Source organism: Cinclus cinclus, chromosome 31 (genome assembly GCF_963662255.1).
Source record: "Cinclus cinclus chromosome 31, bCinCin1.1, whole genome shotgun sequence".
Lineage (NCBI taxonomy): Eukaryota > Metazoa > Chordata > Aves > Passeriformes > Cinclidae > Cinclus > Cinclus cinclus.
This window is the reverse complement of record NC_085076.1, coordinates 1,970,069-1,983,818: the sequence shown is the minus strand read 5'-3', so window position 1 is coordinate 1,983,818 and position 13,750 is coordinate 1,970,069. Positions and strand designations below refer to the sequence as shown.

Here is a 13,750-nt window from a genome sequence, read left to right as displayed (position 1 = left end):
TCTCCATTTCCCCCCCATTTCTCCCCATTCCCCCCATTTTTTTCTCCCCATTTTCTCCATTTCCCCCCCATTTTTTCTCCCCATTTCTCCCCATTCCCCCCATTTCTCCTCCCCCTTTCCCCCCATTTTCCCCCTCCCATTTCCCCCCATTTCTCCCCCCATTCCCCCCCATTTTTTTCCCATTTTCTCCATTCCCCCCCATTTCCCCCCATTTCTCCCCCCCCATTTCTCCCCCCCCATTTCTCCCCCCCATTTTCCCCCATTTCTCCCCCCATTTCCCCCATTTTTTCCCCCATTTTCTCCATTCCCCCCCATTTCTCCCCCCCCATTTCCCCCCATTTTTTCCCCCCATTTTCTCCATTCCCCCCCATTTCCCCCCATTTCTCCCCCCCCTTTCCCCCATTTCTCTCCCCATTCCCCCATTTTTTCCCCCCATTTTCTCCATTCCCCCCCATTTCTCCCCCCCATTTCCCCCCATTCCCCCTCCATTTCTCCCCCCCATTTCCCCCCATTCCCCCCCATTTCTCCCCCCCATTTCTCCCCCCCATTTCCCCCCATTTCTCCCCATTTCTCCCCATTTCTCCCCCCATTCCCCCCCATTTCTCCCCCCCATTTCTCCCCCCCATTTCCCCCCCCCAGGTTTCCCCTCACCCCGGTTTCCGGCAGCAGCTGCTGTACGGAGCCTGGGCCAGCAGCGCGCTCCGCGCCAGGCGCCGCGTCCGCGACAGCAGAGGAGCCTGGGACACGCCCTCCTCAGGACACGCCCACCCCGGACACGCCCACACGGGACACGCCCGTGATGGCCACGCCCACTTGTGGGACACACCCCACACCCCCCCCCCCCCCAGGTCACACCCACATGGAACCACACCCACAGGGGGACACACCCCGTGGGTCACACCCCCCAGAGGCCACGCCCACACAGGGACACACCCATAGATGCCACGCCCATATAGGGCCACACCACCTGCCCAGCCGGGGTCACCTGGGGTCCCTGTGGTGTCACCTGGGGAGGGCGGGGCCGGCCATAGGAACGCTGCAGGCCTGGGGACAGAGAGGGGACACCTGGGGACAGGGGGACACCTGGGGACAGCAGGACAGGGGACAGGACAGGTTACACGGGGACAGGACAGGTGACACAGGGACGGGACAAGTGACACAAGAACAGACACAGGTGACCCAAGGACAGGACAGGTGACACAAGGACAGATACAGGTGACACAGGGACAGGACAGATGACACAAGGACAGATACAGGTGACACAAGGACAGATACAGGTGACACAGGGACAGGACAGATGACACAAGGACAGATACAGGTGACACAAGGACAGATACAGGTGACACAAGGACAGATACAGGTGACACAGGGACAGGACAGGTGACCCAAGGATAGACACAGGTGACACGGGGACCCTGCACTCACTGTCCAGGTGCTTCCTGCCCGCCCTGTGCAGCACCAGCATCTGCAGAGTGTCACACACGGGCCGCTGGGGACACAGCGAGCACGCCAGCCTGGGGACAGAGAGGGGACACCTGGGGACAGAGCCCCCAACCCCATGCCCAGGGCAGGGGGGGCACTGTGGGGACACTGCCAGAATCCCCGAAACCCGGCTCAGGAGAGGGTGACAATATCAGAACCCCCCCACACCTGTGCCAGGGGACTTGGGGACACCTTGGGGACACCAGGGGACCCTCACCTGCCGTCACGCAGCAGCAGCGCCTCGTCCTCGGGGACGGTGCTGGCCAGCAGCTCGGCCACGCGGCGCCTCTGGGGACAGCAGGGCCACCCCGGGGTCACCCCAGGGCCACCCTGTCCCCGATCTGTCCCCCCTTGGCAAAGGGACCCTGGGGACACCCCCGGGAAGGGCTGTGGGGCTGAACTGGGGTCGGGAAGGGACCTGAGGGGACACAAAGGGACACCCAGGGAAGAGCTGGGGGTCCCGGGGGGGTCAGGGAAGGGCTGAGAAGGGACCCGAGAGGAGCTCGAGGGGACACAAAGGGACACCCAGGGAAGGCCTCAGGGGACCCGAGGGGTTCGGGCCGCGCCCCGGGGATGAAGGCGGGGCTGGCGCGGGGAGGCCGGGGCTGGGGCTGGTGGTGCCGGGGGTCCCCCGGGGGTGCCCGGGGAGGGGTCCCGGGGGGTCTCGGCCCCACCTGCAGCGCCCCGAGCGGCCCCGGGTCGCTCTCGTCGCGCACGAAGGACATGGCGGATACCGCTAGGCCGCGGTCACCATGGCAACCACCCCCGCCGTTTCCGGGTAGCCCTTCCCAGCGGGCAGTGCGCGGGGAAAAACACCAATCAGCGAGCGCTCAGCGCGGCTCCCGCGGCGTGACGGGAGTTGTAGTTTAATGGCGGGAACCCTCCGCGTGAATGGCGGCGAACATTGCCCGGGCGGAACTACGACTCCCAGAAGGCTCCGCGGGGCCCCGCCGGTTCGGAGGGGCTCGGGGCCGAGCTCGCCCCGTGAGCGGCGGGGCCGGGCCGGGACCCCCGGGCGGGACCCCCGAGCCGAACCCCCGGGCGGGTCATGGCGGGGAGCGGCGGAGCCGGGGCGGCCCCGCGGGAGCACCGCCTGCAGCCCGGGGACACCCTGCCGGGGCTGGCGCTGCGCTATGGGGTGACGGTGAGTGACACCGGGGGACACCGGGGGACACCGGGGGCAGGGGAGACCGCGGGGGTCATGCCGGGCCTGTCCTGGCCCGGTTCGCTTCTCTCGCCCATCCTGGTCCGCGTCCCCATCCCACCCCCGTCCTCATCTCGCTCCCATCCCTGCCCTGTGTCCGTGCCTGGCATTTGTCCCCATCCCATCTCATCCCTGTCCCGATACTGATCCCGTTCCATCCCCAGTCTGCGCCCATCCCAAAATCCCAAAATCCCAAAATCCCATACCCATCGCTCCCATCCCAAAATCCCATCTCCATCCCATCAATCCCGACCCCGCAGATGGAGCAGATCCAACGAGCCAACCGCCTCTACTCCTCGGACACGATCTTCCTGAAGCCCACCCTGCTCATCCCGGCCCCTGCGCGCCCCCCGGGGCCCTTCCCGGGGCACCGGGAGCGGGACATTCCCGGGGACATTCCCGGGGACATTCCCGGGGCCGTCCCGGTTCCCCCCGGTCCCTCCCGCCACGATCTCACGGCCTCGGATTTCCTGCGGCGCTTGGACGCCGAGATCGGCCGCTCCAAAGAGGCGGCGGCGCAGCGGCTGCAGAGCCAAAATACCAGGTGAGAAACTGGGGGGAAACTGGGCCGAACTGGGGGGGGAAATTGGGGAAAAAATGGGGAGAAATTGGGGAAAAATTGGGAAAAATTGGGGAGAAAATTGGGGAGAAATTGGGGAAAAATTGGGTAAAATTGGGGAGAAATTGGGGGAAATTTGGGGAAAAAATTGGGGGAAATTTGGGGAAAAATTGGGGAGAAATTGGGGAAAAAATTGGGGAGAAATTGGGTAAAATTGGGGAAAAAACTGGGGAGAAATTGGGGAAAAATTGGGGGAAATTTGGGGGAGAAATTGGGTAAAACTGGGGAAAAAATTGGGGAGAAATTGGGGAAAAATTGGGGAAAAAATTGGGGAGAAATTGGGGGTTCTCGGCCGCTCCAAAGAGGCGGCGGCGCAGCGGCTGCAGAGCCAAAATACCAGGTGAGAAACTGGGGGGAAACTGGGCCGAACTGGGGCGGAAAATTGGGGAAAAAAATGGGGAGAAATTGGGGAAAAAATTGGGTAAAATTGGGGGAAAAATTGGGGAGAAATTGGGGAAAAAATGGGAAAGAAATTGGGAAAAATTGGGGAAAAAAACTGGGGAGAAATTGGGGAAGAAATTGGGGAAAAAAATGGGGAGAAATTGGGGGAAAATTGGGGAAAAAATTGGGGAGAAATTGGGGAAAAAATTGGGGAGAAATTGGGGAAAAAAATCGGGAGAAATTGGGGAGAAATTGGGAAAAATGGGGGAAAAAATTGGGGAGAAATGGGGGGAAAATTGGGGGAAAATTGGGGGAAAATTGGGGAAAAAATTGGGGAAAATTGGGGGAAAATTGGGGAGAAATTGGGAAAAATTGGGGAAAAAATTGGGGAGAAATGGGGGGAAAATTGGGCAAAAATTGGGGAAAAATTGGGGAAAAAATTGGGGAAAAAATTGGGGAAAAAATTGGGGAAAAATTGGGGAAAAATGGGGGGAATATTGGGGGAAAATTGGGGAAAAAATTGGGGAAAAATTGGGGAAAAAATTGGGGAAAAAATGGGGTTTCTCAGCGCAGCGGCTGCAGAACCAAAATACCAGGTGGGAACTGGGGGGAAAAACTGGGTGGAAAATAAAGAAAAAAAAAAAAATTGGGGTAAAACCGGGGAAGAATTGAGGTGAAATTTGGGGAAAATTGGGATAAAACTCTGGGGGAGTTTGGGAAAATCAGGGCAAAACCGGGGAAAATTTTGCGAAGAGTCGGGAAAAAGTTGGGAAAATTCGGGGGTGAAATGGAGGCGAAACTGGGAGAAAATGGGGGTGAAATGGAGGCGAAACTGGGAGAAAATGGGGGGGAAATGGAGCGAAACTGGGAGAAAATGGGGGGGAAATGGAGGCGAAACTGGGAGAAAATGGGGGGGAAATGGAGGCGAAACTGGGAGAAAATGGGGGGGAAATGGAGCGAAACTGGGAGAAAATGGGGGGGAAATGGAGCGAAACTGGGAGAAAATGGGGGGGAAATGGAGGCGAAACTGGGAGAAAATGGGGGGGAAATGGAGGCGAAACTGGGAGAAAATGGGGGTGAAATGGAGGCGAAACTGGGAGAAATTGGGGGGGAAATGGAGGCGAAACTGGGAGAAAATGGGGGGGAAATGGAGGCGAAACTGGGAGAAAATGGGGGTGAAATGGAGGCGAAACTGGGAGAAAATGGGGGTGAAATGGAGCGAAACTGGGAGAAAATGGGGGGGAAATGGAGCGAAACTGGGAGAAAATGGGGGGGAAATGGAGGCGAAACTGGGAGAAAATGGGGGGGAAATGGAGCGAAACTGGGAGAAAATGGGGGGGAAATGGAGGCGAAACTGGGAGAAAATGGGGGGGAAATGGAGCGAAACTGGGAGAAAATGGGGGGGAAATGGAGGCGAAACTGGGAGAAAATGGGGGGGAAATGGAGCGAAACTGGGAGAAAATGGGGGGGAAATGGAGGCGAAACTGGGAGAAAATGGGGGGGAAATGGAGCGAAACTGGGAGAAAATGGGGGGGAAATGGAGGCGAAACTGGGAGAAAATGGGGGGGAAATGGAGGCGAAACTGGGAGAAAATGGGGGGGAAATGGAGGCGAAACTGGGAGAAAATGGGGGGGAAATGGAGGCGAAACTGGGAGAAAATGGGGGGGAAATGGAGCGAAACTGGGAGAAAATGGGGGGGAAATGGAGCGAAACTGGGAGAAAATGGGGGTGAAGTCGGGGTTGCTGGCCCGGGGCGGTGGCACTGCCACCCCCGGTGTCACCGCTGTGTCCCCGCAGCCCCGCGTCCCCTCGGGGGGCTCGGCTGGGTCCCTGTCCCCTCACCAGGACCCCGCGGGCGGCCGCGCTCAGGGACGCCGAGGATGAGATCTTCACCTTGTGACACTGGGGATACTGGGGATACTGGGGAAACTGGGGATACTGGGGACACTGGGGACATTGGGGACAGTGTGGGACATTGGGGATACTGGGGATACTGGGGACACTGGGGACGCCGAGGATGAGATCTTCACCTTGTGACACTGGGGATACTGGGGATACTGGGATGGGACACTGGGGATACTGGGGATACTGGGGACACTGGGGACGCCGAGGATGAGATCTTCACCTTGTGACACTGGGGATACTGGGGATACTGGGATGGGACACTGGGGACACTGGGGATACTGGGGACACTGGGGACACTGGGGACGCCGAGGATGAGATCTTCACCTTGTGACACTGGGGATACTGGGGATACTGGGATGGGACACTGGGGATACTGGGGATACTGGGGACACTGGGGACACTGGGGATACTGGGATGGGACACTGGGGACACTGGGGATACTGGGATGGGACACTGGGATCGGACACTGGGATGGGACCCTGGGATGGGACACTGGGGACACCAGGACAGGTCACACCAGGGGTGTGACACTGGGGACACTGGAGATGTGACATTGAGGACACTGGGGACACCCAGGATGTGGCACTGGAGACACCTGGGGGGTGACACCCAGAGGTGCCACCGCTGCTCCCCGGCTGTGCCAAGGACCCCAGAGGGGACACGGGGACATTGGGGCCATGTCCTGCTGTCCCCTCCTGTCCCTTTGGGGCTGCAGGGCCACTCCTGGGGAACTGGGAGGAACTGGGACCCACTGGGAGGAACTGGGGACAGGGACAGGGACAGTGCCACCTCCCCCCTGCCAGCTTGTAAATAAACCGGAGCGTTGTCACCCGGCTCGGCTTTGTCACCCCTGGGGACACCGTGACAGCTCCTGGGGACCGTGTCACACACCCCGTGGACATTGTCACACCCCCAGGACACTGTCACCATCTCAGGGACACTGTGACACCGTCACACACCCCCAGGACATTGTCACCCTCTCGGGGACATTGTCACACCCCCAGGACATTGTCACCCTCTCAGGGACACTGTGACACTCCTGGGGACACTGTGACACCCCCAGGACACTGTCACCCTCTCAGGGACACTGTGACACTGTCACACACCCTCTCAGGGACATTGTCCCGTTGTCACCCAGCCCTGTCACACCCCCAGGACACTGTCACCCTCTCAGGGACACTGACACTGTCACACACCCCCAGGACACTGTGACACCCCCAGGACATTGTCACCCTCTCGGGGACACTGTGACACTCCTGGGGACACTGTGACACCCCCAGGACATTGTCACCCTCTCAGGGACACTGTCACACCCCTTGGGACATTGTCACCCTCTCGGGGACACTGTGACACTGTCACACACCCCCAGGACACTGTGACACCCCCCGGACATTGTCACCCTCTCGGGGACACTGTGACAGTCCTGGGGACATTGTCACCCTCTCGGGGACACTGTGACACTGTCACACACCCTCTCAGGGACATTGTCCCGTTGTCACCCAGCCCTGTGACACCCCCAGGGGTTTTTGGGGACGCTCTCGGCCCTTGGGGACACCTCCCCACAATTCCCAACCCCCTCCCCCACCCCCCAAAAAAAAAAAAAAAAAAAAATCCCAGGATTTGGGACCCCTCCCAAATTTGCCACAAATTCCCCCCCCCCCCATGGGGAAAAAAAACCCCCCAAAATATTAAAAAAAGAAAAAAAAACTCAAATCCCACTAAAACCCCCCAAATCCCATAAAAGAAATCCCAAATTCCATTAAAACCCCAAATCCCATTTTAAAAAAACTCAAAAAAATCCCAATACTCCCCAAATCCCATAAAATAAATCCCAAATCCCATAAAGAAAAATCCCAAATCCCGTAAAATAATTCCCAAATCCCATAAAATAAATCCCAAATCCCATTAAAACCCCCCAAATCCCATAAATAAATCCCAAATCCCATAAAATATTTCCCAAATCCCATTAAAAAAATCCCAAATCCCGTAAAATAAATCCCAAATCCCGTAAAATAATTCCCAAATCCCACAAAATAAATCCCAAATCCCATAAAAGAATTCCCAAATTCCACAAAATAAATCCCAAATCCCACAAAATAAATCCCAAATCCTGTTAAAAAACCCAAATCCCATTAAAAAAACCAAACCAAATCCCATTAAAACCCCCCAAATCCCATAAAAAAATCCCAAATCCCATAAAAGAATTCCCAAATCCCATAAAGAAAAATCTCAAATCCCACAAAATAATTCCCAAATCCCACAAAATAATTCCCAAATCCCACAAAAAAATCCCAAATCCCATAAAAAAAATCTCAAATCCCACAAAATAAATCCCAAATCCCACAAAACAAATCCCAAATCCCATTAAAAAAATCCCAAATCCCATTTAAAAAATCCCAAATCCCATAAAATAATTCCCAAATCCCACAAAATAATTCCGAAATCCCCTCCCCCGGGCTCTGCTATTTCCAATATTTCTATGGGGACCCACCCGGGGTTTTGGGGGAAAAACTCGGGGTTTTGGGAAAATCCCGGAATTTTGGGGAGAAATCCCCGAATTTTGGAGAGAAAAATCAGAATTTCTGGGAGAAAATCCAGGAATTTTGGGGGGGAAATCCCGGAATTTTACAGGGAAATCCCGAAATTTTGGGAGAAATACCAGAATTTTTGGAAGAAAAATCAGAATTTCTGGGAAAAAATCCAAGAATTTTGGGGGGGAAATCCCGGAATTTTACAGGGAAATCCCCAAATTTTGGGAGAAATCCCAGAATTTTTGGGAGAAATCCCCGAATTTTGGGGAGAAATCCCAGAATTTTTGGAAGAAAAATCAGAATTTCTGGGAGAAAATCCAAGAATTTTGGGGGGGAAATCCCGGAATTTTACAGGGAAATCCCAGAATTTTGGGAGAAATCCCAGAATTTTTGGAAGAAAAATCAGAATTTCCGGGAGAAAATCCAGGAATTTTGGGGAGAAATCCCAGAATTTTTGGGGAGAAATCCCGGAATTTTGGGGAAATCCTGGAATTTTGGGGGGAAATCCCAAAATTTTTGAGGGAAATCCCAAAATTTTTGGAAGGAAAAACCAGAAATTTTGAGAGAAAATCCAGGAATTTTGGGGAGAGAATCCAGGAATTTTGGAGGGAAATCCCAGAATTTTTTTGGGGAAATCCCAAAATTTTTGGAAGAAAAACGAGAAATTCTGAGAGAAAATCCTGGAATTTTGTGGGAAAACCTGGATTTTTGGGGTACAAATCCGGGATTTTAGAGGGGGAAAAAAAAAAAAGGAAGTTTTTGAGGAAAATCCAGGATTTTTTGGGGGGAGAAATTTTGGGATTTTGGGGGAAAATCCAGGATTTTTTGGGAGGAATTCCGGGACTTTTCTGGGGGAAATTTTGGGATTTTGGAGGAAAATCCGGGATTTTTTTGGGGGGGAAATTCCGGCATTTTTTTGGGGGGGAAATTTTGGGGGAAATTCCGGGATTTTTTTGGGAGGAATTCTGGGATTTTTTTGGGGGGGGGTGAAATTTTGGGATTTTGGGGAAACTCCGGGATTTTTTTGGGAGGAATTCCGGGATTTTTTTTGGGGGGGAAATTCCGGGATTTTGTTGGGGGGTGAAATTTTGGGATTTTGGAGGAAAATCCGGGATTTTTTTGAGGGTGGCACCTCCCGATTGTCACCGTGCGGGGGGAGGGGACACCCGGGGGTATTTACAGGGTGGGGGAGGGGCGTACGTACATATTTATAGGAAATTTTTTTTTTTTTCTTTTTCTTTTTTTCTTTTTTTTTTTTTTTGGGAAAAAAAGGGGGGAAAATTCCCAACAAAGTGCATTTGTCCGTCTGTCCGGATGTCCAGGGGGGGAATTCCCGGGTGGAATTCCCTGCAAAAATCTTTTTTTTTTTTTTTTTTTTTTTTTTTTGGGGGGAGGGGATGGAAATTCCAGCCCATCCCCCCCCTCCCGGGTTAAAGGTGAGCGGGGCTGTCGGAACCTGGGAGGGGGAAAAAAAAAAAAGGAGAAAATGGGAAAAAAACATGGGGGAAAATATGGGAAAAAATATGGGGGGAAATGGGGAAAAATATGGGAGAAAATGGGGAATTAATGGGGAATTAATGGGGAATTAATGGGGAATAATGGGGAATTAATGGGGGAATTAATGGGGAATTAATGGGGAATAATGGGGAATAATGGGGAATTAATGGGGAATTAATGGGGAATTAATGGGGAATTAATGGGGGAATTAATGGGGAATTAATGGGGAATTAATGGGGAATTAATGGGGGAATTAATGGGGGAATTAATGGGGGAATTAATGGGGGAATTAATGGGGAATTAATGGGGAATTAATGGGGAATAATGGGGGAATTAATGGGGAATTAATGGGGAATTAATGGGGGAATTAATGGGGAATTAATGGGGAATTAATGGGGAATTAATGGGGGAATTAATGGGGGAATTAATGGGGGAATTAATGGGGGAATTAATGGGGGAATTAATGGGGAATAATGGGGAATTAATGGGGGAATTAATGGGGAATTAATGGGGGAATTAATGGGGAATTAATGGGGGAATTAATGGGGGAATTAATGGGGAATTAATGGGGAATTAATGGGGGAATTAATGGGGAATTAATGGGGAATTAATGGGGGAATTAATGGGGAATTAATGGGGGAATTAATGGGGAATTAATGGGGAATTAATGGGGAATAATGGGGGAATTAATGGGGAATTAATGGGGGAATTAATGGGGAATTAATGGGGAATTAATGGGGAATAATGGGGGAATTAATGGGGAATTAATGGGGAATTAATGGGGGAATTAATGGGGAATTAATGGGGGAATTAATGGGGAATTAATGGGGAATAATGGGGGAATTAATGGGGAATTAATGGGGGAATTAATGGGGAATTAATGGGGAATTAATGGGGAATAATGGGGGAATTAATGGGGGAATTAATGGGGAATAATGGGGGAATTAATGGGGAATTAATGGGGAATTAATGGGGAATTAATGGGGGAATTAATGGGGAATTAATGGGGGAATTAATGGGGAATTAATGGGGAATAATGGGGGAATTAATGGGGAATTAATGGGGAATTAATGGGGAATTAATGGGGGAATTAATGGGGAATTAATGGGGAATTAATGGGGAATTAATGGGGAATTAATGGGGGAATTAATGGGGAATTAATGGGGAATTAATGGGGGAATTAATGGGGGAATTAATGGGGAATTAATGGGGAATTAATGGGGGAATTAATGGGGAATTAATGGGGAATTAATGGGGGAATTAATGGGGAATTAATGGGGAATTAATGGGGAATAATGGGGGAATTAATGGGGAATTAATGGGGAATTAATGGGGAATTAATGGGGAATAATGGGGGAATTAATGGGGAATTAATGGGGGAATTAATGGGGAATTAATGGGGAATTAATGGGGAATAATGGGGGAATTAATGGGGAATTAATGGGGAATTAATGGGGGAATTAATGGGGAATAATGGGGAATAATGGGGAATAATGGGGGAATTAATGGGGAATTAATGGGGGAATTAATGGGGAATTAATGGGGAATAATGGGGGAATTAATGGGGAATTAATGGGGAATTAATGGGGAATAATGGGGAATTAATGGGGAATTAATGGGGAATAATGGGGAATTAATGGGGGAATTAATGGGGGAATTAATGGGGAATAATGGGGGAATTAATGGGGAATTAATGGGGGAATTAATGGGGAATTAATGGGGAATTAATGGGGAATAATGGGGGAATTAATGGGGAATTAATGGGGGAATTAATGGGGAATTAATGGGGAATAATGGGGGAATTAATGGGGAATTAATGGGGAATTAATGGGGAATAATGGGGAATTAATGGGGAATTAATGGGGAATAATGGGGAATTAATGGGGGAATTAATGGGGGAATTAATGGGGAATAATGGGGGAATTAATGGGGAATTAATGGGGGAATTAATGGGGAATTAATGGGGAATTAATGGGGGAATTAATGGGGAATTAATGGGGAATTAATGGGGGAATTAATGGGGAATTAATGGGGAATTAATGGGGGAATTAATGGGGAATTAATGGGGAATTAATGGGGAATTAATGGGGAATTAATGGGGGAATTAATGGGGAATTAATGGGGAATTAATGGGGAATTAATGGGGAATTAATGGGGGAATTAATGGGGGAATTAATGGGGAATTAATGGGGAATTAATGGGGGAATTAATGGGGGAATTAATGGGGAATTAATGGGGGAATTAATGGGGAATTAATGGGGAATTAATGGGGAATTAATGGGGGAATTAATGGGGAATTAATGGGGAATTAATGGGGAATTATTGGGGAATTAATGGGGAATAATGGGGAATTAATGGGGGAATAATGGGGAATAATGGGGAATTAATGGGGAATAATGGGGAATTAATGGGGGAATTAATGGGGAATAATGGGGAATTAATGGGGAATTAATGGGGAATAATGGGGAATAATGGGGAATAATGGGGGAATTAATGGGGAATTAATGGGGGAATTAATGGGGAATTAATGGGGAATTAATGGGGAATTAATGGGGAATAATGGGGAATTAATGGGGGAATAATGGGGAATAATGGGGAATTAATGGGGAATAATGGGGAATTAATGGGGGAATTAATGGGGAATAATGGGGAATTAATGGGGAATTAATGGGGAATAATGGGGAATAATGGGGAATTAATGGGGGAATTAATGGGGAATTAATGGGGAATAATGGGGGAGTGGGTAAGGGGACATTATGGGGACATTATGGGGACATTATGGGGACACTGAGGGGTGATTGAAGGGGACACGAAAGGGGATGGGGGGACATGAAGGGGACGTGAAAGGGGACATGGACTGGAGTGACACTGGGTGACACTGGGGTGACACTGGGGTGACACTGGGTGAGACTGGGGTGACACTGGGGTGACACTGGGGTGAGGTGACACTGGGATGAGGTGACACTGGGGTGAGGTGACATGGGGTGACACGGGGTGACACTGGGGTGAGGTGACACTGGGGTGAGGTGACATGGGGTGACACTGGGTGACACTGGGGTGAGGTGACATGGGGTGACACTGGGTGACACTGGGTGAGACTGGGGTGAGGTGACACTGGGTGACACTGGGTGACACTGGGTGAGACTGGGGTGAGGTGACACTGGGTGACACTGGGGTGAGGTGACACTGGGTGTCACTGGGGTGACACTGGGTGACACTGGGTGACACTGGGGTGAGGTGACACTGGGTGTCACTGGGGTGAGGTGACACTGGGGTGAGGTGACACTGGGTGACACTGGGTGACACTGGGGTGAGGTGACACTGGGGTGAGGTGACACTGGGTGACACTGGGGTGACACTGGAGGTGTAATGGACTGAGCTGACACCGAGCTGACACCGAGGTGACACCGAGGTGACACCGAGGTGACAGCAGTCTCTCACCTGTGCCGGGGGTGGCAGTGCCAGGATGTCCCCGCGGGGCTCGGGACGAGGTCGAGCTGTGGGGGCCGGGGAGGGGCGGGGCCCGCCCGGGGACGGTGTTGGGGACATTGGGGACATTGCTGGGGACATTGGGGACATTGCTGGGGACACTGGGGACGGCGTTGGGGACGTCGGGGGCGGTGGCACTGCTCCCCCCCAGCGAGCGCAGCAGCTGTCGGTGAGCGACTTCCAGGGCCTGGGGGGACACGGGGACACCTTGGGGACACCTTGGGGACACCTGCAGTGTCCTCATTTATGTCCCCATACCAGGCCCCCCTTAATGTCCTCATCTCCCCCTCTGTGTCCCCTCCACATCCCCAAAAATGTCACCATGATGTCCCCAAAAATGTCACCATGATGTCCCCAATGTCCCACCCTGAGCCGCAGCAGTTTCCCACTGTCCCCATTGCTGTCCCACTGTCCCCATTGCTGTCCCCACTGTCCCCATTGCTGTCCCCAGTGATGTCCCCATTGCTGTCCCCACTGTCCCCATTGCTGTCCCCATTGCTGTCCCCACTGCTGTCCCACTGTCCCCATTGCTGTCCCCAGTGATGTCCCCATTGCTGTCCCCACTGTCCCCATTGCTGTCCCCATTCCTGTCCCCATTGCTGTCCCCACTGCTGTCCCCATTGCTGTCCCCATTGCTGTCCC

General features: G+C 52.2%; 3 protein-coding genes across 4 annotated transcripts in view; 1 reads left to right on the top strand and 2 right to left on the bottom strand.

Moving 5' to 3' along the window:
- Positions 1-866: 866 nt before the first annotated feature.
- On the bottom strand, positions 867-2,252 carry LOC134055368 (sodium channel modifier 1-like). 2 transcript variants are annotated; one of them, XM_062511688.1, is made up of 4 exons: positions 2,157-2,252; positions 1,700-1,770; positions 1,426-1,514; positions 867-1,083 (listed from the first exon to the last, which is right to left on the bottom strand). In XM_062511688.1, exons 1-4 carry the CDS (start codon positions 2,205-2,207, stop codon positions 896-898), a joined length of 399 nt encoding a protein of 132 aa, XP_062367672.1. In that variant the 5' UTR covers positions 2,208-2,252; the 3' UTR covers positions 867-895. The 2 variants fall into 2 exon arrangements, with proteins under 2 accessions (XP_062367672.1, XP_062367671.1); XM_062511687.1 differs by having other exon boundaries at positions 981-1,514.
- Positions 2,253-2,502: 250 nt separating this feature from the next.
- Positions 2,503-5,586, top strand: LYSMD1 (LysM domain containing 1). Its single transcript, XM_062511689.1, has 3 exons — positions 2,503-2,626; positions 2,947-3,230; positions 5,484-5,586. The coding sequence occupies exons 1-3, from the start codon at positions 2,531-2,533 to the stop codon at positions 5,584-5,586; spliced, it is 483 nt and encodes a 160-aa protein (XP_062367673.1). The 5' UTR covers positions 2,503-2,530.
- Positions 5,587-9,552: 3,966 nt separating this feature from the next.
- The window catches only part of ARHGEF11 (Rho guanine nucleotide exchange factor 11), a 69,121-nt gene continuing 64,923 nt past the window's right edge, over positions 9,553-13,750 (bottom strand). The window contains exons 37-38 of the mRNA XM_062511251.1: positions 13,202-13,295; positions 9,553-9,578 (exon numbers count right to left, since the gene is read on the bottom strand). Coding sequence (XP_062367235.1) covers positions 9,553-9,578; positions 13,202-13,295 — 120 coding nt within the window. The remainder of the gene's footprint in view (positions 9,579-13,201; positions 13,296-13,750) is intronic.

What these genes read in the sequence shown, in the direction of transcription:
- LOC134055368 (XM_062511687.1), bottom strand. Translation starts at nt 2,207, where the DNA reads ATGTCCTTCGTGCGCGACGAGAGCGACCCGGGGCCGCTCGGGGCGCTG. An exon ending in GGCCGCTCGGGGCGCTGCAG is followed by an intron (nt 1,771 to 2,156) that starts GTGGGGCCGAGA and finishes TGCTGTCCCCAG; the next exon opens with AGGCGCCGCGTGGCCGAGCT. An exon ending in CTGCTGCTGCGTGACGGCAG is followed by an intron (nt 1,515 to 1,699) that starts GTGAGGGTCCCC and finishes CTCTGTCCCCAG; the next exon opens with GCTGGCGTGCTCGCTGTGTC.
- LYSMD1 (XM_062511689.1), top strand. Translation starts at nt 2,531, where the DNA reads ATGGCGGGGAGCGGCGGAGCCGGGGCGGCCCCGCGGGAGCACCGCCTG. An exon ending in CGCTGCGCTATGGGGTGACG is followed by an intron (nt 2,627 to 2,946) that starts GTGAGTGACACC and finishes CCGACCCCGCAG; the next exon opens with ATGGAGCAGATCCAACGAGC. An exon ending in CTGCAGAGCCAAAATACCAG is followed by an intron (nt 3,231 to 5,483) that starts GTGAGAAACTGG and finishes GTGTCCCCGCAG; the next exon opens with CCCCGCGTCCCCTCGGGGGG.